General features: G+C 48.2%; 1 protein-coding gene across 2 annotated transcripts in view; it reads right to left on the reverse strand.

Moving 5' to 3' along the window:
• Positions 1-22,616, reverse strand: part of TMEM278 (transmembrane protein 278) — a 77,121-nt gene extending 54,505 nt beyond the window's left edge. Inside the window, exons 1-2 of one of the 2 annotated variants that reach the window (XR_014009992.1) lie at positions 21,509-22,616; positions 427-1,341 (exon numbers count right to left, since the gene is read on the reverse strand). Coding sequence is in view for 1 of the 2 variants with exons in the window: in XM_081201754.1 (XP_081057880.1) it covers positions 1,072-1,341; positions 21,509-21,778 (540 nt within the window). In the remaining variant the exon portion in view is untranslated. Of the gene's footprint in view, positions 1-384; positions 1,342-21,508 lie in introns of those variants that run through there. The other variant, XM_081201754.1, reaches the window with a different exon arrangement.
• Between the last annotated feature and the right edge of the window lie 2,291 nt (positions 22,617-24,907).

Consider the following 24,907-nt stretch of genomic DNA (forward strand, 5'->3'; position numbering starts at 1 on the left):
GAGGCGAGTCACCTGTGGACCGGGCCCGCCCTATGTCTTGGGGCAGATAAAAGCCAGCGAGCCCCAGTCCCAAGTTGCGGGGGCAACATTGTGGTTGCTAGTTCCTGCCTGAGCTCCTGACCCGCCCTGGCTCCCTGCTTGCAAGCCTTTTACTGACTTCACCCGACTCCCTGCCCTGCACCCAGCTTCAGCTACTACGGACTGCCTCCACGTTGCACCTTTGACCATGGACCAGACTTGGCCCTCGCCTCTCGGGTAACCCACAGGACCAGCACACATTTCCTTCAAGGAAGAGTGTTTGCAAAACCGTGGCAGTTCACAGTTTATTGGAACTGGATGTCTTCACTTTCAGGGGAAAGAACGTCAGTTTAATCACATCTTCTGATCGGCAAGTCCTAGGCTCTGTGGTTTAACCCACAGCGCCACCTGTGTCCCACTGATGTAGAATAGAATGTCCCTATTTTGATCTGAGGAACGTTGGAGGGTATGTTGTTACCCTTGCATGGGGGGGCTGAAGTGAAGAGAGTGGTAACTACCCTAAGGTGAGAGTGGAGAACCAAGGTCAGCATGTGGCCCTTTGGGCTTCTCTATCTGGCCCTTGATACACACTGCCATACACACTGCACCAACTGAGCCTTGCATCCTCCTCAAATGTTCTTGCCTGGCCTGGAATGTGTCCTTGAATTCTGATTCTTGCTTGCCTGGGTGGAGGTGTGTGTGGGTAGGCCGCTTTCCAAAGGTAAAATTTGCATTTGTTGCTCCGCCCATTTGTTGCTCCGCCCACCCCAGAAGGTTGCTTGGCAGAAGAAATGGTTGAAAATGTCCCCCACACTCACGCCCTAAGATGAACCTCAGAGCTCATGCTGAAAGCAAGATGCTCCATCTCACGGAAAGTTCCAGAATCAATGGAAGGCCCAGCGCCCCCTGGTGGAAGGAGAAGAAGCCATGGAAGTTTCCTCTAGATGGGTTTAGCCGTTGCCTGCTTCTTCACTGCGCCCTTATGGGGAAAATGAGATTTGGAGGACCGGAGAGAGGGGTGTGCTGGCAGGCAGACCAAGGAGCGGGAAGCGCTTAAACCCAGGCCTTGACTTGGCTGCTCCACTCCTTGGCGCAGCCGCACAGCCCCCCGTCTTCGTACCACCGCCACTTCACGCCCTTGTACGTGGCCCGGGCCCAAGGCTGGAAGCACAGGAAGAGGCGGAGACGCCTGACCAGGCCGCAGTAGATGGCCATAGCCACCACGATGAGCGGAGACATGATGACGAAGCCGAGGATGATCAGGGCAGAGGAGCTGTTGTCGTCCAAGATGGTCTTGCAGTAGGAGGCTGTGGAGTGGAACACCTGCGAGGGGGTGGGGAGAGAGAAAGTCAGATGATGTGGGAACGGGAAAGAATCGGGACCAGGGCATTGTTACCCAGGCTTCCTATCATAGGATCGTAGAGTTGGAAGTGTTATCAGAATTCTAAGGTCTCAAATATAAATTAAACGTTCATAAATGTACAAGGCAAACACATACATAAGTATATAAACCACGTGTCTGAAATAGTACAGGAGAGCAATCCTGAAGCTGTTTTGACTCTCCCAGTGACCTCAAATATTCCTCTGCAGTAAGGGAGGCAAATGGGGAAAACCTTCCCATTGTCTTTTTGCTTGCAAATCCTGTCTGAACGGTGTATTTGTGTATGAATAGGGTGACCTGGATTCAGGAACTAAACTATTAACCATCACAAAAGAATGGCCAGACTGCCCAGGTAATGCAATCAGTGACCATTATCAGGTATCCTGGCAGACAGGATTTCTGCTGTAGACCGCCTCCTGTGATGGATTTCTGCTGTAGACCGCCTCTTTCTATGATGTATGGATGATGTTTTGGGGGTTGGTCTTCGGCTACAGGGCGGGCAGTTCTATATAAGGCCTTGCACACCCTTGTTCTGGGTTCTCTCCTCCCTCCTGCGTGTGGTGAGTGGGGACCCTGTTGCAACTGTTCCTTGAATAAAGATCAGGCTTACTAGCCGCTTTGCTTCTCAATATACTCTGGTTGGCCTCTGTTTTCTCTTACCGATAGGGAACCCACTTAAGGACTCTATACGGACTCTTGGATACCCCATAAGGGAAAAGGAGCAGGTTTTTTTTTCTTAAACAGAAGGGCTCCTGAGGATCATCTAGTCCAACCCCCTGCAACGCAGGAATATGTGACCTGGATTAAACCCGCAACCTTGGCGTTCGCAGCACCAAGCTCTAACCACCTTCGCTGTACTCGCTCTTTGGCGCCTGCTGGAAACATTCCTGTTTAGACAAGCCTTCCCAGATGCTTATAAAGTTAAGCTAATTTCAATCTGTTTTAGTATTTTAACTTTTGAAGTCCGGCTGTGACTTTTATTGATTTAACTTTTTTGTTTTTTGTAGAGGTTTGTTCGTGGGTTGGTTTTTTGTCTTTTGCAATCAAGCAGTGTATAAATTATACAGAATGAGTAAGTAAATCATGACCACAACAAATAATGTGTGCTCCGCTTCTCCAACTTGCTATTGGCTACATTCATACCATACATTTAAAGCAGAGGGTAGCACTTCCAACAGCCTTGGCTCTTCTGGGTTTGTTGCTTAAGACCTGAGAGGACCAGGGCTCAAATCCAGTTTGGCGTCAAAGTTAGAGTGACAGACTATGACCTGGGAAAGACCAGGGTTCAAATCCCCACTCAGCCATGAAATTCACTGGGTGACCTTGGGCCATCTCTTAGCCTATCCTACCTTACAGGGTTGTTGTGAGGGTGAAATGAGGAGGAGGAGGAGAACCGCATACACCACCTTGAGCTCCTTGGAAGAAAAACGTTGTCTATAAATATAATAAACAAGCAAACAAACAAACAAACAAATCCCCCACTCAGCCATGAGGAAAGAGGGAGGAGGAGAACTATAAGCTCCTACCAGGAGATGCCAGGGATTGAATCTGGGGCCTTCTGCATACAAAGCAGACACTCTGCCCCTGAGCAGATAATAGTCACTCTAATAGCCACCACGGTGCTCACCGAAAATTAATTTTCAGCCCTTTACCATTTGCAAAGCATTCATTTCACCAGTGGCGTAGCGTGGGTTGTCAGCACCCGGGGCAAGGCAAGCAATTTGCGCCCCCTAACCCGTGGATTTGCGCCCCCTAACCCTAACCCCCAGATGTTGCGCCCAGTACAGCCGCCCCCCCTGCACCCCCCACGCTACGCCACTGCTAAGGGGACAAGGAACACGCGTGGGGTGGGTGGAGAAGGATGTGGCTAATAATGCAGGAGGGGGGTCTAAGGGGAAAAGGAGCTCGCATGGGGTGGGTGGAGAAGGAGCTTTTCGGAGAGCTGAGCGGGGAGGGGGGAGGGAAAGAGCACTGTTGCTTTAAAGGAGCCAACCGGACAGCAGCCACTTACAGCAGTGTAAGCAGCTCCTTTCCACTCCCGCTTTGCTCCTTCTCTCCCTCTTTGCTGCTTTACACAGCTAATGGCAAATCCCCTGCAACCCAAGTCCTGCTCAGCGGATCAGCTGAGACGCTGGGAGAATTGTAATTTCCCCCTCTCCCTCATCCCGTACCCTCCTGTCCCCAGCAGCCTTTTAAAAAACTTTTTTACTGGTTTTCACTGCGCGCGTGGCTCAGAGCCCTCCTGTGCCCTGCCGTCCCTCTGCAGCCTCATTGCTCCGTTTAGAGAGCGCACGGACCTTTGCAAGCTGAGGCTGCAGCAGCTGTTGCTGGCTACGCGGCGCTTTTTCCGGGTCCCTATGGCTCCCGTCTGTCCCTCCTCGCGTGTAAGCGGCTGCTGCCCGCTTTGCTGGCATGGCTCTCCTTCCCTCCCTCCTCCTCAGCTCCACCCCCTCCTCCTGGCTGTAAAGCAAGCATGAGTGCTCGCTCCACCTCCTCCTCCTCCCGGCTTTGCTGCTGCTGCTGCTGCTGCGCGGCTCTTTTCCTCCACCGACGGCGCGCTGCGCCTTGGAGAGGTTCCCGCTTCCTCGAGGGGGGCCGGCCAAACGCGCCCCCCAAAATGTTGCGCCCGGTGCGGCCGGCACCCCTGGCACCCCCCACGCTACGCCACTGCATTTCACTCAGTTCTCCCCACTCCTTTCACCGCTTCGCTACACCCTGATGTCAAAAAGGTGATGTTATTTGTATCTGGCGCCCTCTCTAGGTTAATTAATATTGTTAGATCCAGAGGGGGAGGAAAAGAAATGAAGTTTGATGTTGGAGGGGATAGATGAGACTCAACAGATGAGCAATGATGAGGGGCAACCTGAGCTGGATGACGCGCCTCCTTCCCTCTCTGCCAAACCCATCCCTCACTTTTGCCAATGGAAAGGCAGCTTCAAGAGGTAGCATTTATACTCGGCCAAGCAGGAAATTAGAAATGAAACAAGCTTGCAACAAACTCCAGCTCAAAGCTGATGCTCTACATACTGTGGAACTAAGGGTGCTTCTGAATATTGTTTGCTGGGGGCTCCAAGTGTGCTTGGAGGCATCTGGTTGGCCACAGTGAACCCAGGATGCTGGACTCGATGGGCCTTTGGCCTGAACCAGCTAGAATTTCTGAGCTTCCTATGGTCCTAGCAAACACATGAGACTACCTTTGGCCATGTCTGATCATCAGTCTGTTTAGCTGGGAACTGGCAGTGGCTCTCCAAGGATTCAAGCAAGGGACATTCCCCCACCCACCCCACTCACACACAAAAACAAAGATCACCACAGCCAATCACAAACAAACAACCACATCCTAGGCCAACCCCAACCTCTCTCACCACCAAAGGAACACAAGTGAACAGCAGAGAACCTGCACAAGCGACGCTGACACAAAACCCTACATACATTAAGCAAAATAGAAACATCGCCACCCGACCCCACCCATCTTCCCCCCCTCCACCCCTTTTCTTCCTAATGTCTCAGCAAATGAAACTGATTTGTAAAAATGTTACGTGGAAAAAATACTTCTGTAAAACAAGAAAATCTTTAATAATAATAATAATAATAATAATAATAATAATAATAATAATAATAAAGCAAGGGACATTCCCAGCTGTACTGAAGAACCAGCATGATGTCATGGTTAGCGTGAACTTGGGAGTCGTGGGTTCATCCCACCCACCCCAACCAGGAATCTTGCTGGGTGGCAGAGACAAGTCCACAATCAGAAACCAGAGAGGATGGAGGCCAAGAGGCAGAGATGAATCAGGCTGGTGAAGATTCCAGGGCATTTTCCCCTCCTGCTGTGACCAGTTTGCCTCCCACCCCTGGTATCCCAGGACCAGAAGAGGTATGAAGGAGGCAGAGGAGAGACAGGAGTCTCAGATTGCTTAGGAGGGTACCTGGGAGAGGAAGGAATTTAGGCAGCTGTCTTCAGCCTTCATAACTGTCTCCTGAGGCAAGACCTACTGATAAGAGTTGTTGTGCTCATTAGGCTTGGCTCCCCTAAGCAGCCTTGGTTTTTTTTCAGTAAAGAGTTAACCTTATTTACTCTGTGTGATTTACTGCTGGCTGGCTCCCTGACAATGTCCCAACAAGGGAGAACCTCTATAAAAGGTGCAAATCAGGCCCAGTGAGGAGCATGGCCTGGGCAAGGAGTCTCAAGGGCCAGACAGAGGGCCACATTTGACCTCACCCGCAGACCTGAGGTTCGCCACCCCTGCCTTAATGCTCCAGGATCCTACCACAAGCCTGTCATCATGGCGTCGAGTTTCTCAGCATGACAAACGTTCCTCATTCGAAAAGTAAACCAGGAGGGGGAAATAAGTGAGCTTCTATGAGCCATTGCTCCTTGGGCTCGTCCATCGGCTTCAATCTCATAAAGGGAAATGAAATGACAAAATGAAACTGCCTACAGATTGAGTTCCCATGTGGCTGCTCTGCCTCTTCTTCCCTGTTGTATATTCAATCTCCAGCCTGCCAGCCTGCCCTGATAAATTGCTGAGAGAAGCTAGCAGTCATCAGATTAAAGGTTTAATTATCCATTATGTCTGCCCGGCCTGGTGACAGCTCCTCAAGCTCTTACCCAGGGAACAGGCCGGCGAGAGATTCAGGTGACAACTCTCACCTGGATGGTTTCCCAGTTCTGCTCAAGGGGACTTGGGGGTTTCTCAAAAGGGTTTGAGAAATGTCCAGCAATGGCATTAAAGTCTCTGTGTAATAGAACACCTGCATTGCATACAGAAGGTCTCAGGTGCAATCCCCAGCATCTCCAGGTAGGGCTGGGGAATCTTCTTCCTTCCTTCTTCTTTGGCGATCACTCGTAGTGAGTAAGATTGTCTTCTATAAACACGGTTTTAACAATGAGTCCATAAGTGACTGAGGAGGCCTATTCTGGATCCACACATCCTTCCACAGTGGGGACAAAGGTTTCCGGGCAGGAGTTGATCACGGTGTGGATTTGCCAAGCGTGCCTTCCTCTTAGCACGTTTCTCCCTTGCGGCCTGAGTTCGAGCATCTTCAAAGCCCATGACACCTTTGGTAAAGGCTGTTCTCCAACTGGAGCGCTCACAGGTCAGTGTTTTCCAGTTGTCAGTGTTTATACTACATTTTTTTAGATTTGCCTTGAGACAGTCTTTTTTTTTTTAATAAGATATTAATAAGACAGTCTTTAAACCTCTTTTGTTGACCACCAGCATTACGCTTTCCATTTTAAAGTTCAGAATAGAGTAGTTGCTTGGGAAGACGATCATCAGGCACCCGCACAACATGACCAGTCCAACGAAGTTGATGTTGAAGAATCATTGCTTTGACACTGGTGATCTTTGCTTCTTCCTGTACACTGATATTAGTTCACCTGTCTTCCCAAGTGATGTGTAAAATTTTTGGGAGACGCCGTTAATGGAATCTTTCAAGGAGTTGGAGATGGAGTTTATATGTGGTCCATGAAACCCTGGACAGCTGCAGACAGTCAGTGTAGTAGGCAATACTGAGTCTGCAAACAGCTCCCCTCCCCTTCAAAAGTAGAGTGTGGATATCTAACTGTTGGAGATGCAATAGGGATAATGCTTCTCTAAAACGTATGTTTTTTCATTGTCCTATATTGACAGATTTTTGGCAGGAGGTAACTGAAACCATCAACAGAACTGTATGGAACAACCTTACATTTGCAGAGCAAAATATCCTCTTGAATTACCATATTTTTCGCTCTATAAGACGCAGCAGACCACAAGACGCACCTAGTTTTTGGAGGAGGAAAACAAGAAAAAAAAATATTCTGAACCTCAGAAGCCAGAACAGCAAGAGGGATCGCTGCGCAGTGAAAGCAGCAGTCCCTCTTGCTGTTCTGGCTTCTGAGATAGCTGCGCAGCCTGCATTCGCTCCATAAGACGCACACACATTTCCCCTTACTTTTTAGGAGGGAAAAAGTGAGTCTTATAGAGCAAAAAGTACGGTATATACCCAGCACATGGAACCTTACAAAAGGACAATACGAGCGGACTCTCCTTGCCCATACCACGGCAAAAAGACTGATACTGATAAACTGGAAAAATAAAAATGTGGCTCCCTTCTATGATTAGATTGAAGACTTATACAAACTCGCAACATATGAACAACTTGCATGTAAACGCAGACTTGCCATGGACAAATTCAATGATATTTGGAATCCATTCTTACAAATACTGTTAATAGGTTAAGATCTGATACAGTACAGTAACAACCTCGTAAAATATAGAGTTTTGGGGTTTTCCCCCTCCCCCCTTTGTTTGCCTTTCTGCATGGGTTCTGTTTCTCTTTTTCTCTTTTTTGTTTGTGTCTCATGATCCCTAGCTAATACATGGGTAGGCAAACTAAGGCCCCTTCTAAATCCGGCCTGCAGACAGTCCGGGAACCAGCATGTTTTTACATGAGTAGAATGTGCCCTTTTATTTAAAAAAGCATCTCTGGGTTATTTGTGGGGCATAGGAATCCGTTCATTTCCCCCCCTTCAAAATATAGTCTGGCCCCCCACAAGGTCTGAGGGACAGTGGACCGGCCCCCTGCTGAAAAAGTTTACTGACCCGTGAGCTAACAGAACCAGTGGTCAGGGATGATAGGAATTGTAGTCCAAAACATCTGGAGGGCCAAAGGTTGGGGATGCCTGGACTAAATGACCATTGGGGTCCCTTCCAACCCTAGAATTCTATGATTCTACCACCACTAGGGATAATGGAGAATCGCAACAGAAACAGAAAGCCAGTGTGGTATAAAAGAGTACTGGGACAAGACTTGAGAGACCAAGGTTCGAATCCTCACTCATTAATGAAGCTCACTGGGTGACTCTGGTCCAGTCACATCTCTCAGCCTGACCTACCTTGCAGGGCTATATGAAGAAAAAACAGGCGGGAGGGGAGCTATGCGCGCGACCTTGAGCTCCCAGGGAAAATATATGGGCTGTAAATCCAATAAGTAAATAAACATCTGATTTTCACTTCTTCATTCCATGTCTGCACCAGAAATCAATGCAGCAAATACAATCGGTGGCCACTGTTATTGTTCGTTCCAGTATGCAAATAGTACATAATTGATCGCACTCCCCCTCGCTGCCCATTTGCACTGTGTTTCCTTTGCAATGAGATGAATGGGGTGGAATAATGTAAAGGCTGCGTAATTAATAACGTGGCTTTGCTGCAGCCAACAATGAAGTGAATGGTCGACTTTTCTGGCAGAAGGCGGATTGCAACGGAATGGAAACGCTGCTCTGGGTCACGAATGGAAAAGGATGCCTTTCTCCAACTACCACCCCTCTATACATTGCCTTCTGCTGCTTGCTAACTGAAAGGTTTGACGCCCTGCCCATCAGAGCCTGTCCGCCTTTTGTCTTGCCTGCTCTCTTTTTCCGTGGCCAGCGTGCCTTCGCTTCGCCTTCGGCGGCACAGCACGCAGAGCAAAGAAACAGATGCCGGCTTTATGAGCGGCGCTTTATGACTCAGCCTGAAATTAAAACCGTCTGAGTCCAAACGCGGCTGCTTGCTGCTGCTGCTGCTGTTTCTTTTGTCACCCAAGAGGCCGGCGAGAAATGGAAATTCTTGTCTTGTCCCAAAACAAATGAAAAAGGGCTGCAATATTTGTCCTCCTTTACTACCGCAGGAGAGGTTGCCGAATGGGCTGGCGTTGATTTGAAAGGCGTCCACAGCGCCAGGATATTGGATGTTGCAAGGCAGGGGGGAAATTCCGGAAAGGGCAGCTGAAAAGGATCAAGGGGTTGGAGCAACCCCCTGATGAGGAAAGGTTGCGGCGTTTGCGCCTTTTCAGCTTAGAGAGAAGGAAATGAAAACGACTTAATGGAGCCATTTCTCAAACTTCCTCCCTTTTTTGGAGCCCCTGCCCATAGGAACACAAGCAGAGCCCGCTGGATCAGGCCAATGGCCCATGTAGTCCAGTATCCTGTTCTCACAGCAGCCAACTAGAAGCCTGTGGGAAACCCAAAAGCAAAACATGAGCATTACAGCCCTCTCCCTTTCTGTTGTTTCCAGCAGCTGCTATTCAGAAGCATTTCTGCCTCCAACCGTGGAGGCGCAGATAACAGCAGCAGCAACAACAACAAGAACGTGGTACCTCGGGTTACAGACACTTCAGGTTACATACGCTTCAAGTTACAGACTCCACTAACCCAGAAATATTACCTCGGGTTAAGAACTTTGCTTCAAGATGAGAACAGAAATTGCACAGTGGCAGCAGGAGGCCCCATTAGCTAAAGTGGTACCTCAGGTTAAGAACACTTTCAGGTTAAGAACAGACCTCCACAACAAATTAAGTTCTTAACCCAAGGTACCACTGTAATAATACATTATTTATACCCCGCCCATCTGGCTGGGGTTCCCCAGCCACTCTGGGCGGCTTCCAACAGAATATTAAAATGCAATAACCTATTAAACATTAAAAGCTTCCCTAAACAGGGCTGCCTTTAGATGTCTTCTAAAAGTTTGGTAGTTATTTTTCTCTTTGACATCTGGTGGGAGGGCGTTCCACAGGGCGGGTGCCACTACCGAGAAGGCCCTCTGCCTGGTTCCCTGTAACTTGGTTTCTCGCAGCGAGGGAAGGTGGAGGGTGAAGACGCAGTATACCTTCAGGTATACTGGATTGAGGCTGTTTAGGACTTTAAAGGTCAGCACCAACACTTTGAATTGTGCTCGGAAACGTCAGAGCCCGTCAGAGTTGACAACACTAGGTTGATGGACCACGAGTCCATCAAGGCAGCTTTCAATGTTCTCTTACTGATGCCGCGATGTCTAATGAGAACTATTTTCCACCGCGTGTTTGAGAGGCCATTCATCGTGGCAAGAGGTTTCGTCAACAGCTATGATGAGCTGCCCTTGCTAGAAAGCGGAAAGGATGAAAGCCATCAGCCAAAAGGGAGCCCTTTTCAAAAAGCCAAGCGGTGATGACTGCTTTTCAGCTTGTTAGCTGCGCCGGGCAGGATCAAAGAACAAAAAGCCAAACTGAAATGCGAAAGGGCAAGCTAGCATCCTTAAGAGTAGACAGCCATGACCCGCTTCAGAAGATCTCCCCTTGAGACTCTGAATTCTGCATTAAAGCTAGACTTGATTGATAGGTAGGAGCAGAAGGGCAAGCTCCTCCAAAGTCTGCCCCCAGCTGGTGAGAAGGGGCAGCGCTTGAGCGACACTTTACTAATGATGCAAATTCATGGCAGATGTGGTCCAAATGCCTATTTCACATCGTGTTTCCTCGTGTTTCCGCTGCTTCTTTCCTCAGCTAACCTGCACCAACAGTTTCTTGGTGGCTCCGGTCAATTCCTCTGTTACTTGTTGATTTTATTCAGGGGTGCCAACTGCAATAAAATATGGAGGGGGGCACATAATCGATCACAAGACGTGGCACCTGCCCTCCTCAGATATTTTATTGGGTGGGGTGAGAGTGTTGCAGCACTGGGAGATTGCAAAAATTGACCCCCAAAGAGCAGCAGCTCACAGCTGGATTTCCCCTGACTTCTCCTGAGGAGACTCCTCTTGAGAAAATGTCTCAGCAGCTAAACCCCTGCACAAACTGTGAGCTTTTCTGGAAATCTGGGGGGGGGGGGTTGAGGTATGACTTGGTTAGATAGGTTCTGGGGGGTAGCAGGTGAAATATAAGGCCCTAATAAGAGCTCTATCTAGTCTATCTAGTCCAGCATTGTGTTCTCACAGTGACCAAGCAGATTAATTACAGTATTTTTTGCTCTATAAGACTCACTTTTCCCCTCCTAAAAAGTAAGGGGGAATGTGTGTGCGTCTTATGGAGCGAATGCAGGCTGCGCAGCTATCCCAGAAGCCAGAACAGCGAGAGGGATTGCTGCTTTCACTGCGCAGCGCTCCCTCTTGCTGTTCTGGCTTCTGAGATTCAGAATATTCTTTTTCTTCTTTTCCTCCTCCAAAAACTAGGTGCGTCTTGTGGTCTGGTGCGTCTTATAGAGCGAAAAATACGGTAATTTGTTTGCTTGCTTATTGCATTTATATCCCACCTTTTCCTCCAAGGAGTTCAATGCGGGGTACATGCTTTCCCCCACGCTCCTTATTTAATCCCATAATAACCCTGTGAGGTAGGCTAGGCTGAAAGGCTTGCATCAGGCCATCCAGTGAGCTTCCTGGCTGAGTGGGGATTGGAACCCTGTTCTCACAAGTCCCGGTCTGGCATTCTAACCGCTGTGCCACATTGGCTCTCATTGGCTCTCAGTGAAAATTTCCATTTGCATACCAGACTGGTTTCCACATTATGCTCACAAATGCCTTTTCTGTTCTCTGTCCTGGTGAGCAAGAGGCATTGTGGGGGTTTAAAGGCACATTCTCTGCACCGACTGATCGGTCCTTGGAACGCTGACAGTAAACAACCCCAATGAGGTAGGCGGTCTTGCTCCTCTGTGGCTGAGAAAATGTCAGCGCTAACAAATATCCGGAAGGAGGAAGCTAAAAAAATAAAATAAAAGGGGGGGAGTGAGGGACACAGAGACTGTACAGCATCGAGCTATTCCCTTACTCTTTTGAGGGAAGAGAGATGGAGCTGTGTTTAGAAGAGCTAATTGTGTTTGGAGGGAGGTATGGCGTCCCGTTGTTCTTTCCACCCACTTTTCCTGCAGGTCAAAGAGGCGCAGCAGGTTCTTAAAGCAGCTGACAAACCTGACAAACCTGTTCAGCCAAAGGCAAAAGTATGAAAGTTCTGCAGGGAAGGGGAAAGGGAAATTAAACTTGCCATCATCAACAAATCTCTCTTTCTCTCTCGAGACATAAAACATGGGTAGGCAAACTAAGGCCCAGGGGCCGGATTCGGCCCCATCGCCTTCTAAACCCAGCCTGCGGACGATTGAGGAATCAGTGTGTTTTTACATGAGTAGAATGTGCCCATTTATTTAAAGTGCATCTCTGGGTTATTTGTGGGGCATAGGAATTCATTCATTTCCCCCCCCAAAATATAGTCCGGCCCCCCACAAGGTCTGAAGGACAGTGGACCGGCCCCCTGCTGAAAATGTTTGCTGACACTTGCATAAATAGATTCAGTAGGTAAGTAGGTAGGTAGGTGGAAAGCTAGACAGATAGCAGACCCTCCGAATGTCCCTATTTTCCAGGGATGTCCCTGATTTAGAGAAGCCATCTCGGTTTCCTGGAATGTCCCGCTTGTCCTTAGGACGTCTCTATTTTCATTGGAGAAATGTTGGAAGGTATGGAGTTATCCGATCCCCGAGCCTTCTGACGGGCAATCCTGGATTGGGATTTACGTTCTTATCTACCGTATGTTGGAAGCTGCCCAGAGTGGCTGGGGCAACCCAGTAAGATGTGTGGGGTACTCAAGGGTACTCAGTACTGGCACCTCCCCCCAAAAAAGGTTAAAAGTGTGGCACTTACTCTAACAACGCCTTGGTGAGTACTGGAACCTTTTTCTTCTTAAAAAAACAAAGCACTGATAATGGGCTGCTGGCAGGACAAACTATATTTTAATTGCTGGTTCTAAATGTGTTCTATGTATTTTATTCATTCTTTCTCACTAGTTTGCTCCTATTATTTTGTATTGTTGTTTTTCAATGTTGTAAGCTGCCTTAAAGCCCACATTGGGAGACAGGTGCTTTCTCTCTCTCTCTCTCTCTCTCTCTCTCTCTCTCTCTCTCTCTCTCTCTCTCTCATTATCTACACACACACACACACACACCCCAGGGCTGGATTTAGGTTTGATGAGGCCCTAAGCTACTGAAGGTAATGGGGCCCTTTATATGTCCAGCTGTCCTTTGTCAACAACAAATTGTTGCTGGTTTTTTGTGTTGAATATATGCTATACGGTAATTTATGGACCTAATAGATATCTAAAGCCATTTGCCACTGTTGCTGCATGTAGGTTTTATTTTATTTTTTATCTTATATTTTGGAAATGTACATCCAGTTTTTTTTTCCCCTTTAAATTTTTTTGGAGCCCCAAGTGAGTGGGGCCCTAAGCTATAGCTTGTTTAGTTTATACATAAATCCAGCACGCACACACACACGGAGGGAACCAATATGGCCCCATAGCCTCTCCGTATGGCACTCAGGACTCTTCCACATCGCACGGCTCAGTGGTAAAGTATTTGCTTCCCATGTGGCAGGACTCAGTTCCATCCCAAGAACTCCAGACAGGCATGGGAATGTTCCCTGCTTGGAATCCTGGACATGCCAGTCAGCATGGACGCTACTGAGCTAGATATTTCCTCCAACATTTCTCCAATGAAAATAGTAAAGGTAAAGGGATCCCTGACCATTAGGTCCGGTTGTGTCCGACTCTGGGGTTGCGGCGCTCATCTCGCTTTACTGGCCGAGGGAGCCGGCATACAGCTTCCGGGTCATGTGGCCAGCATGACTAAGCCACTTCTGGCGAACCAGAGCAGTGCACGGAAATGCCGTTTACCTTCCCGCCGGAGCGGTACCTATTTATCTACTTGCACTTTGACATGCTTTCGAACTGCTAGGTTGGCAGGAGCAGGAACTGAGCAACGGGAGCTCACCCCGTTGCGGGGATTCAAACCACCGACCTTCTGATCGGCAAGTCCTAGGCTCTGTGGTTTAACCCACAGCGCCACCCACGTCCCAAAGAAAATAGGGATGTCTTCTTCTTCTTCTTCTTCTGCTTCTGCTTCTGCTTCTGCTTCTGCTTCTGCTTCTGCTTCTTCTTCCCTGCCCATATGACTGGATTGCTACAGCCATTCTGGGTGGCTTCCAACATCTATAAAAACCTAATGAAACTATTCAGGGCTGCCTTCAGATGTCTCCTAAAGGTTGTATAGTTACTTATCTCCATAGCTGTCAACTTTTCCCTTTTCTTGCGAGGAATCCTATTCGGAATAAGGGAATTTCCCTTAAAAAAGGGGGAAAGTTGACAGCTATGCTTATCTCCTTGGCTCAATGGAAATAGGGACGTCCTAAGGAAACGTGGGACATTCCGGGATCAAATTAGAAACCGGGATGGCTTCTGTAAATCCAGGACTGTCCCTGGAAAATAGGAAAATGGAGGGTCTGAGATACTGCAGTATACGACAGCTTCCTATGTTCCTATATCTTCAGGGAAGGGCTGTAGCTCAGTGACAGAGCATCTGCTTTGCATGTAGAAGGTTGCAGGTTCAATCCCCGGCCTCTCCAGGTATGGCTGGGAGTGTCCCATATTTGAAGATGCCAATACTGAGCTAGATAGACCAACTCAGAATAAGGCAGATTCTCATCTTCCAATGGAACTGAATCAGGGAAACAGAGATCTCCCTTTGTAAACCCCATGTATAATCAGAAATGGCTGGATTGGTTATCATAAGGAAATTTCCACTGGCGTGGAAAACAAGCAACGCATGCAGCCCCTTCTCCGCAGGGACTGATTGCCGCAAAACCCATCTCATTTGTTCATTTTATTAGCCAGCGACTCTCTTGGATGCCCAATTGAGCAAGCTGCCTCCTCAATGATGGCAAAGCCATCTCAAGCAAACAACCACAACCGTCCCCCAGGTGAGGGCTGCATCAGCAGCAGCAATCAATGCGCAATTAATCTCCCGATCAACAAATTGTAGGAGGGCCTGCTTTTCGAGCTGTACAGAGCCACACAAATGGCTTTGCCTTATACCCCCCCCCCCCTTGATCCCAGGGTTTGTTCACGAAACAAAACCGCACACCGAGGCCGTTTGAATGCCTTCGTTCTGGCACTTTATTTATGGGAAGTTAGTGCCTCGAAGCTGCTTCAGCGCAGACGCTCTTAAATCAGTTCAAGAGTAACCGAAAAGATAAAAGGAGAAAGGAAGCCTTTAATCATTGAAGAGCTGAGGGCAGCTCCAGAGGCTCGAGGATTTGTGGGTGGGTGAGAGGCTGGAAGAGGACCCCAGTTTTGCCAGCACAGTCACGCTGCAAAGGGCACCTGAAGGAGGGGAAAGCTGGAACAGAGACCTCCCAGAGCCAGTGAAGGGTGTGGCTAATATTATTAGTTTTTTGTACCCAGTCCATCTGACTAGGAGTCAGGCTTCAGGGAATCAGCTCTCTCCCCGCCCCCTTTGGCAGTAGATAAGCAGAACAAAGAGGAAGGAGTCTTCTTACCAGTTAGAAACTTTAATGATCAAAGTGAGAGAACAAAGAATCCATTCCTCGGAATGAAGGTGCTCCCAATTAAGGGTTGCACCCACTTCCTCCCTAGTCACCCACATCACTACCGCGTCTCGTAACCTGATCTCGCAACCACTGTGCTTTCTAGGCTGCCACCTTATCTGCCCTTCTTGACCTTGGGCTGAGCAGATGAATACTTTCCAGAGACAGTGAATCTGTTAACCCTCTCTCTCCCAGTTCTCCTCCTCCTAGCTGTTCCCCGTCCAGTACTTCCCAGCTTCTGCCTTCTGAACTATGTCCCTCTGCAAACCGCTGTTCCAAATCTATACTGTCCTGCTCCTGGGAAGATTAAGGATCCTGATCAGGAGCAGGGGGAGGGGGAGGCACCCCCCATTCCTCCTCAGTGTAGCCCTCCTCAGCATGGTCCCTGACACTGGGTTGCGCCAGCCACACTGGGTGGCTTCCAACAGAATATACACAAACACAACAGGGCATCACACATTAAAAGCTTCCCGATACTGAGCTGCCTTCAGATGTCTATGGAAGGTCTTATAACATTTATTGCTTTGACATCGGATGGAAGGGTGTTCCAAAGCTTGGGGGCCACTGCCGAGAAGGTCCTCTGCCTGGATCCCTGTAACCTCCCATCTCACAGTGAGGGAAGGCCTAGAGAGAAGGGAGGGGCCTGGGGGAGAATCCCAGGGGCCAGAGAGAGAGAGAAATTGCAGAGCCACATTTGTAGAGGAGCCTGATGTTCCCCCCGCAACTGTTGTACAAGGGGTGGGGAATCTGAGAACTATCAAAACTTGAGTCGGCAAGCGCAAGCTCCTCAGCAGCCCCAAGGCAGAATGATGAAGGGAGAAACGAAGCCAAATATTCTCAGCTCTCCCCTTAACGGAAGAATCAGAGAGCAGTGCATCCATGCACAGCCCATGTGCGGAATACCTAATGAGAACGAAATTAGTTTGTCAATTTGAATAAATTGCAGGTTGTCCAGTGGAGGCTGGGAAGGAAGCCCACACAGCGCTCTGGGATCCGTGGCTGTAGGGTGGATTCTGTTTCTTCAGTTGCTGCCAGTGGCCGGATACCCCCCCCCAAAAAAAAAAACACCACACACACTCTTCCTTTCTCTGTTTAATTGAAAAGACGAATTGCAGAGGCCGCATCTAGCAGGGAGCAGCCTTAATTAAAATGAAATTAAAGAGATTTCAGCCTGCGTGAAGGCAAGCGCAGACAAAAGCTGGAGAGCAGGAGGGCTGCTGGCAAAAGCGGGGAGGGAATCGAGGGTGGCAAGGAAATGGAGAGAAATATTGTGACAATAAAATAAAAAACTGCAGTGAGTAACCAGCGCTGGGAAGGATCCTCTGTCAGCCGAGACGTTACTGTATTTATCCAGATTGTCACAGAGGTTTGGTAATTACTGCAAAGCTATTTTTGTGGGCTTTTTTTTTTTTTTAAAGAATGCATAATAATTTGCTTTCCTCCCCACATCTCCTGGCTCTGACTTTCACGCTTGCTTTTCTTAAATCTGCAGGAGGAGGAGGGACATTTTGGCCCTCGGGATATTGTTGAACTACAACTCTCATCTGACCCAGCAAGCATGATGTTGGGAGTTGATGGCTATGCACTTGCTTCATGGTTGGAGGCAGTAACGCTTCTGAATTCCCGTTGCTGGAAACTGCAGAAGGGGAGAGTTGCCGTTGTGCTCAGGGCCTGCTTATGGGCTTCCCAGAGGCATCCACTTGGCCACTGCAAGAAGAGTGTGCTGAACTCAATGGGCCTTTGGCCTGATCTACACTTGAAGGAGCATCTCCACCCCCATCGTTCTGCCCGGACACTGAGGTCCAGCTCCGAGGGCCTTCTGGTGGTTCCATTGCTGCGAGAAGCCAAGTTACAGGGAATCCAGCAGAGGGCCTTCTCGGTAGTGGCTCCCGCCCTGTGGAACGCCCTCCCTTCAGATGTCAAGGAAATAAACAACTTTCTGACTTTTAGAAGACATCTGAAGGCAGCCCTGTTTAGTGAAGTTTTTAATGTTTGATGTTTTATCATGTTTTTAATATTCTGTTGGGAGCCACCCAGAGTAGCTGGGGAAACCCAGCCAGATGGGCAGGGTATAAATAAATTATTATTATTATTATTATTATTATTATTATTATTATTATTATGGCTCTTCTCATGTTAAAGGATTCTGGAGAGTATTCAAGGATAAACGCCGTACCCCAACACATGCATCCTAGACCATGACATGATCGACGTTTCTAAGATTATGCATGGCATGGAGAACATAGATCGAGGAAAGCTTTTATCCCTAGAACTCATAGACTCCCTAGAACGTTAGATTTCAGGGCAAATGGAAGAAAGGACTTTGTCACATAGCGAGTGGTTGAGCTATGGAATTCACTTCCCCCAGGAAGCAGTGAAGGGCCACCAACCTGGATGGCTTTAAAGGAGGACTGGGCAACTTTAAAGCTGTTATCAGTGGCTACTGGCCATTATGTCTATTCTCTGCCTGCTCAATTGGAGGCTTCTGAATACTAGATGCTGGAAACCTCAGGAGTGGAGAGGACCCTTGTGTTTGGGTCCTGCTGGAGGGTTTCTCATCAGGACATCTGTTTGGCTACTGTGAGAACAGGATGCTGAATTAGATGGGCCATTGACCTGATCCAACAGGCTCTTTTTATGTCCATTTTTGTGACTCTACTCTTCGTTTGATACAGCCCAGTGGGGATTTACTTCCAAATCAACATGCATAGGACGGCACTGATTTGGTGTGTTTACTAATGCTTTCCTGAGCCCTGATGATTTCAGTGGCATTATTCGCCAATAAAAGGGGAATCCTGCTCAGCATAAGGACGGACCAATCTATCCATTTCCGTTTCTCATTTCCCCAGCCTTAAATTAGTTCGTCAGATTTATGTATCAGTTTGCAATTAATAAAGCAAAAAGTCCCCGTGAAAGTCCACCTGCATTTAGTGACTTTAAAATGAGAACTGCACACACCCTTCTTCTTGACCAAGTTTCAGCTTCTCACACCCCATCTAAGCCAGAGCTTTAGTCCAGTCAGGTTTCTGCAACCTATGAACTGTTAGAACAGAAGAGTGTGAAGCCACAGAATGAGAAATGTCAAAGCCACATCCTGAGAAAGGTACTGGCAAATTGGCGCTGTCCATTGCTAGCTGGTGCTGAAAATTTGGAGTGGTGTTGGCTTCCAATGGAGACTGGCCCCTTAGTATGGTTAACTGATCCACCAACCTCAGTCTGTCCTCAGCCAGCCCCCATTTGCTCGCCTTCTTACTTGCATCCAGACCAAGAGGGTGGTGTTTGACCTCCTTAGTTTCAATGTTGCCTTGAGCAGATGAAGAACTAGAATGAGTTGCCTCTGCATATTAGTGGCTCTGACTCAGCCAATCATTGGCTCTGGCTCCACCCACTGTTTGGGCTCCCTGCACTCTGCCCTGCCAGCCCACAATCGGCCCCAGCCAATGTTTTCTATATTATTTATTATTATCATTATTTATTAAATTCATATATGGCCCGTCATCCAAAAATCACAGGGTGGTTTACAGCATAAACATACAAAATGACACATATAATTAAATGTTAACACAATGAAATTCGACACACTGGAAACCAAGCCATATGAGGAAGGCTTAAAGGAGTTGGTTATGTTTAGCCTGGAGAGAAGACTGAGAGGTGATATGAAAGCTATTTTCAAGTATCTAAAGGGCTGCCGTGTGGAGCAAGCTTGTTTTCTACTGCTCCAGAGGGTAGGAACCAGTGGCGTAGCGTGGGGGGTGCAGGTGGGCCGGCCGCACCGGGCGCAACATCTGGGGGGGCGCTCACACTCGCAGCTCTCTGCCCCCTGCTAAAATCCGCGGGTTAGGGGGCGCAAATTACTTGCCTTGCCCCGGGTGCTGACAACCCACGCTATGCCACTGGTAGGAACCAAACCAATGGATTTCAAGTAACAGGAAAGGAGATTCCAACTAAATATTAGGAGAAACTTTCTGAAAGCAAGAGCTGTCTTCCGAGCTATCCCATCCCAGTGGAACGGGATAGCTTGGAAGGTGAGGGACTCTCCTTCTTTGAAGGGACGTTTTAAAGCAGAGGTTGGATGGCTGCATTCCGTTCTAGAAGATTTCCAAGGGCTGCACGGCAGGGCCAGGAGCAAACGTGGGCAGAGGCACAAATATAACTTTTATCTTTGCAATTTCAGCATGCACTAACACACCCCTCTCTAGCCTCCATCCAGGCAAACAGGAGACTTTATCAGAGTCCAGCCTGGCAGGGCTGCTGGGGTGTGAGGCTTGGGGAGCATTCCAGGGACCAGCTGGAGAGGCCTGGAGGGCCACACTGGACCCCCAGGCCTAAAGTTCCCCATTCCTGTTTAAGAAGCACTGCCTCCAAGCATGTTTTAGGCAAGGGAGGAGGCCAATTCCATCAATGCTGCCTTCTTCATGATCAATATGTCTCTATGATGTCTCCCATTACCCAACATGTTATTCCTAAACTAAAACAGCGTCATGCTAAACTGAAAGCACAAAAAAAGTTTTACAGAAGATATTTATTTTTTTATACAAGACCCGCCATAACCTCCCAATACAAGGAAAATGAAACCATTATTATGATTATTATTATTTGAATTTATATACTGCCCTATACCCAGGGGTCTCAGAGCAGTTCACAGAATAAATTCAAGATATAAAACCACAAAATACCTAATAAAAATAAAAACAGCAACTCAATACCCCCCCAAAAAAACTACATTTTAAAAGGGCATAGGATGTAAATCGGATCAACCAAAGGCCTGGTTAAAGAGGAACATTTTTGCCTGGTGCCTAAAGGTGTATAATGAAGGCGCCAGGCGAACTTCCCTGGGGAGAGCATTCCACAGATGGGGAGCCACTGCAGAAAAGGCTCTGTTCTCATGTTGCCACCCTCTGGACCTCTCAAGGAGGAGGCACATGAAGAAGGACCTCAGAAGATGATCTCAGGGTCCAGGTAGGTTCATACGGAAAGAGGTGGTCCTTTCCCCCACTATTATGTTAACGGACTACAGCTTCCATCAGTTCTAACCACTATAGCCAGTGAGTTGAGGGTGATGGGATTTGTAGCCCACAAACCTCTGGTGGGGCCAAGTTGCTGCCACTTTGGGGAGTAAGGTATGTGGTCTCCCACTATCTCTGAAGCCTCTTTGTTTGAATGCAAAGACTCGTCCTGGGAACATGTGAAAGAGTAACACAGACTATGGGGCATCTGGGAGTGTGCATAGGGGACATGTTTCAGCATTTAGAAATCATGTCCTGCCCGCCTCATCCATCCTTTTATAAATGTGTGGGTAAAGTTAATGCAGGAAAATGCCCCCCTAGGAAAAAATGCTTTGAAAACTCTATGATCTTATCAGCCATTCTAAGAACAGTTGGCCAGGGGTGGGAAATCTGTGCCTCTCAGATTACAACTCCCATCAGCCACCAAATGGCAGAGCCCATGGTATGGGATGATGGGAGTTGTAGTCCACCTATAAAGGTAAAGGTAAAGGACCCCTGGACGGTTAAGTCCAGTCAAAGGCTACTATGGGGTTGCAGTGCTCATCTTGCTTTCAGGCCGAGAGAGCCGGCATTTGTCCACAGACAGCTTTCCAGGTTATGTGGCCAGCATGACTAAACCGCTTCTGGTGCAACAGAACACTGTGACGGAAACCAGAGCACGTGCAAATGCCACTTACCTTCCTGCCACAGCAGTACCTATTTATCTACTTGCACTGGCATGCTTTCGGACTGCTGGTTGGCAGGAACTGGGACAGAACAACGGGAGCTTACCCCGTTGCAAGGATTCGAACCGCTGACCTTCTAATTGACAGACCCAAAAGGCTCAGTGGTTTAGACCACAGTGCCACATGCATCCCTAGTCCAGCTATATGGGGCAGGGGAGCACCACGTTGCCTAACCCTCTGATGCAAGGTGAGGGATTGGGCTTCCTAACCAGAAGCATCTGCAAGTCGCATGCCACTTACCCGAGAATGGCACTGGAACCCAAAGTAGACCACCACAATGGTGGGCAGGAGCACAATGGCAAAGATGGCGGCCATCAAGAGGAAGTTCAAGAGGAAGGCCAAAGAGTTCATTGCTGCCACCAGGCATGTCCAGGCCCAGCAGCCGCAGGTGCTACGGCGCTCCATGGGCAGCAGCTGATCATCCATGTTGTAAGGCGGAAGTCCCTTGATCATCCGCGATGTGTCAGACAGGCTGTCCATGTCATAGTCATCCATCTCCTGATCAGACATTATTGAAGGGATCAGACAGGGCTTCCAGCCACCGAAAAATCTCTCTTTTCAAAAAATCCCCCTGCTCTTGTCTGCCCCAGAACGCCTTCAGAACAGAGAAAGTTGTTGCTAATGTAGGCTTCTCAAAATAATCTGTGTAGGCTTCTTTGCAGGATCTGGCTGACTTCTGCTGGATTTGATGGGCTTTGATCCAGCAGTGCTGCACTTCTACACAATTGGCCAACACCAAGCATTAAATGGAATGGGGTGGAGAAGACCTACCAAGAGTCCTGGTGGGCGTTTCCAATGTCTGGTTGTCCCCCAGCCTCCTTCCCACAGAAGTTGATCTTCGCCCTGGGCTTTGTCCAGATCTTCTGTTCAAGCAGAGATGCTCTAGCTGGAAGTTTGGGAAGAGAGAGAGAAGCCACACACTTGAACGTGGGTTGTTGCAGGCATGCTTTCCGCTGGGACGTCTCGTTCTACAGGAGTCCCTGCCCTGTTCTGGGACAACCCATGATGCTCAAATCACCTTCCACACAGCCTCTTCAGAAGGAGCAATCTAGCAGTCACCTTTTCGAGAATCAATCTTTGGACTTTGAATCATTCCTCCTCCTCTCTCTCTCTCCTGCAGTTCTGGAAGGCAGAATTTCTCTCTGCCAAAGTTTTTTCTTTCTTTCCCAAATCCCCCAGAAACATCACCAGACCAGATTCTTTGCTTTGTTCAAGGATCCCAGCGATGCACAGCGGTGAGCGCAGAAGGACAGATCCTGAGTTTAATGGGAGGGTGCTGCATCTCCCTGGCTTTAGTCTACATCAGATGCTTCCTCGCTCTTAGCCGGCTCCGATCGCTGTGCAGTGCTTCAGGGTTTGCAGGCAGTTTCATTGACTCTCTCGCTCTCCCCCGACATTAGCCAATCATTGGCAAGAGCTGCTTCTCAACCCCCCCTCCCCTCCCCAGTCAGCACCACTTACTAAACACAGTGCCATCAAGCCAGGCCATTATGAACTCAAGTATACATATTGCAGAAAGAAAATAAATAGACCAGCATTTCATTTTCATTTCACATTTAATTCGCACGCTGCCTTTCCATGTTGCTGTACACAAGGCAGCGTACGAGCCGCTGAAGCCGCAAAATATACAAACAAAGGTCACACATCTGACAACAATCCAATCCAAAGCAAATAAGTCACATGGCTTTAAAATAAACTCACATCAAATAAAGTAACATTCAACAATTCATTTCAAATATAATATTGCACAAGAACATTAACTCTCAAAATACCAGCAAATAAGAAACAGAAATTCACTCTTGATGATTACAACAAATCATTACTAGACTGTAATCAGTAAAAATAACAACAAAGTCACAAGACCTAAAAGACCACAGCACCTAAAAGATCGTGTAAAAAGACTGAGCTGAGCAACCAAGTCACACAGCTTATAAAATTAAAAAATGCACTTGCATAACTGGTCAGTTATGTTTGCCTTAACATCAACTTGCATTAACAGTAAGACTAATCCAACAATCCAAATTTAAACTATTATTATTACTACTACTATTACTACTGTTAGAATTTATTTGCTGCCTTTCGTGTCAAGAAGAAATATCACAGCAGTTCACAAACAAATAAAAGCCAACTAACAAGGATAAAATCAGTTCTGAAAATACAGCTACCCGTAAATAAAATATCTCGTAAAATAAACTACTTTACAACTTCCACAATTAAAACATGTCCATTAAAACAGTGTAACAGTTAACAAACAAAGCGGGAGACAGAATAGTGGAACGGTTGAGCTGTGAGGGACCCAAATCGAGTTCAACTCCCTGCAATGCAGGAATCACAGCTAAAGATTCAAGTCAGGAGAGAAGGAAATAAGCAGGTGTGTCTTTAAGGGCTGATGAGGCTTTTTGCATTTCAGCTGGGAGGGCATTCCACAGCAATGGTGCCACCAATGAAAGAGCCCGCCTCTCTGTTACCAAGTCATCATCAGGCTGTGGCAAAACGAACTGGGTGCCAGGTGGGTGTCCAAATAGACATCCAAATGAAATTGATTATAAGATAGAATTGAGTGTTTTTGCCTGGCTGGAATGTGTCCCTGAACTCTGATAATAAGTCTGGCTTGAGACTGGGTTGGAGGAGGAGAGAGAACACAGGGACCTAGGAAGCTATAGTGGAAATGGTAAGACAATTGTATTTCGAGGAGTTAGGTGGCATGTCCCTTTCCCTTTAACATCCGCAGTTTGAGGTCTGCTGGATTCTTGTGTTTCACACACCTGTCAGGAGTTTCTTGAGCTCTTCTGTGTTGCAGGTGCTGGCTGGATGCCCGGCTGCAGGTAGTGGGAGACTCTCAGCCGCTCTGTATTAATTCCATCTCAGGGTCCTGGGCTAATCATGAGTAATGCCAGGTGCACTTGATTACATCAAGGCAGGCTATAAAAGCCATAGGTGGGAGAGGCCCAGAGAGCTTCTACCCAGATCAAAGGACCTGATGCTGGGAGACTGGTGGTCGGGGTCTTTCTCCTGCTGCTCTATCTAGGGCTCCGGGCAGTTGAAGGGGAGATTGGGTAGCCCCTGTCGGGTATGCTTTATTTTATGCTTTGCATGCCTGCTGTTTATTTGTTAATAAAACTGTTTTGGTTCCCCTTCCACCTCCTCATTCCTTTTGCCCTGACATTCTTGGAAAGACCTGTTATATTTGGTAGCACAGAAGCTGTCTGTGATGGCCTGGGAATCGGATTCAGAGGCTGAACCTGAGGAATCCCAGCCTGCACAGGAGTCCCCACCTCCAGAACCAGCTGAGCTGGGGCAGGGGCTTGAGCCTGAAGGGTCCTCACCTGTGCTGGATCCTCAAGAGCAGACACCAGCTGAATCTGCTCTGGCTCCTGAGGAGATGGAGGACCCATTGCCTGCAGGTGCTCCACTCTCAGCCCTGTCAGGGGAAGGTGAGGTTGCCTCTGGGTCCGGTAACCCTCCAGCCTCTCCTGAGCTGCAGAGGCTCAGGGCAGAGAGGCAGAGGGAACTAAGTTCTCACAGGAGGAGTGCTCACCTCCAGGCCAGGAGAGGCGAGTCACCTGTGGACCGGGGCCGCCCTATGCCTCGGGGCAGATAAAAGCCAGCCAGCCCAGTCCCAGGTTGTGGGAGCAACAT

This window comes from Podarcis bocagei (assembly GCF_964188305.1).
Source record: "Podarcis bocagei genome assembly, chromosome: 7".
Classification (NCBI taxonomy): Eukaryota; Metazoa; Chordata; class Lepidosauria; order Squamata; family Lacertidae; genus Podarcis; species Podarcis bocagei.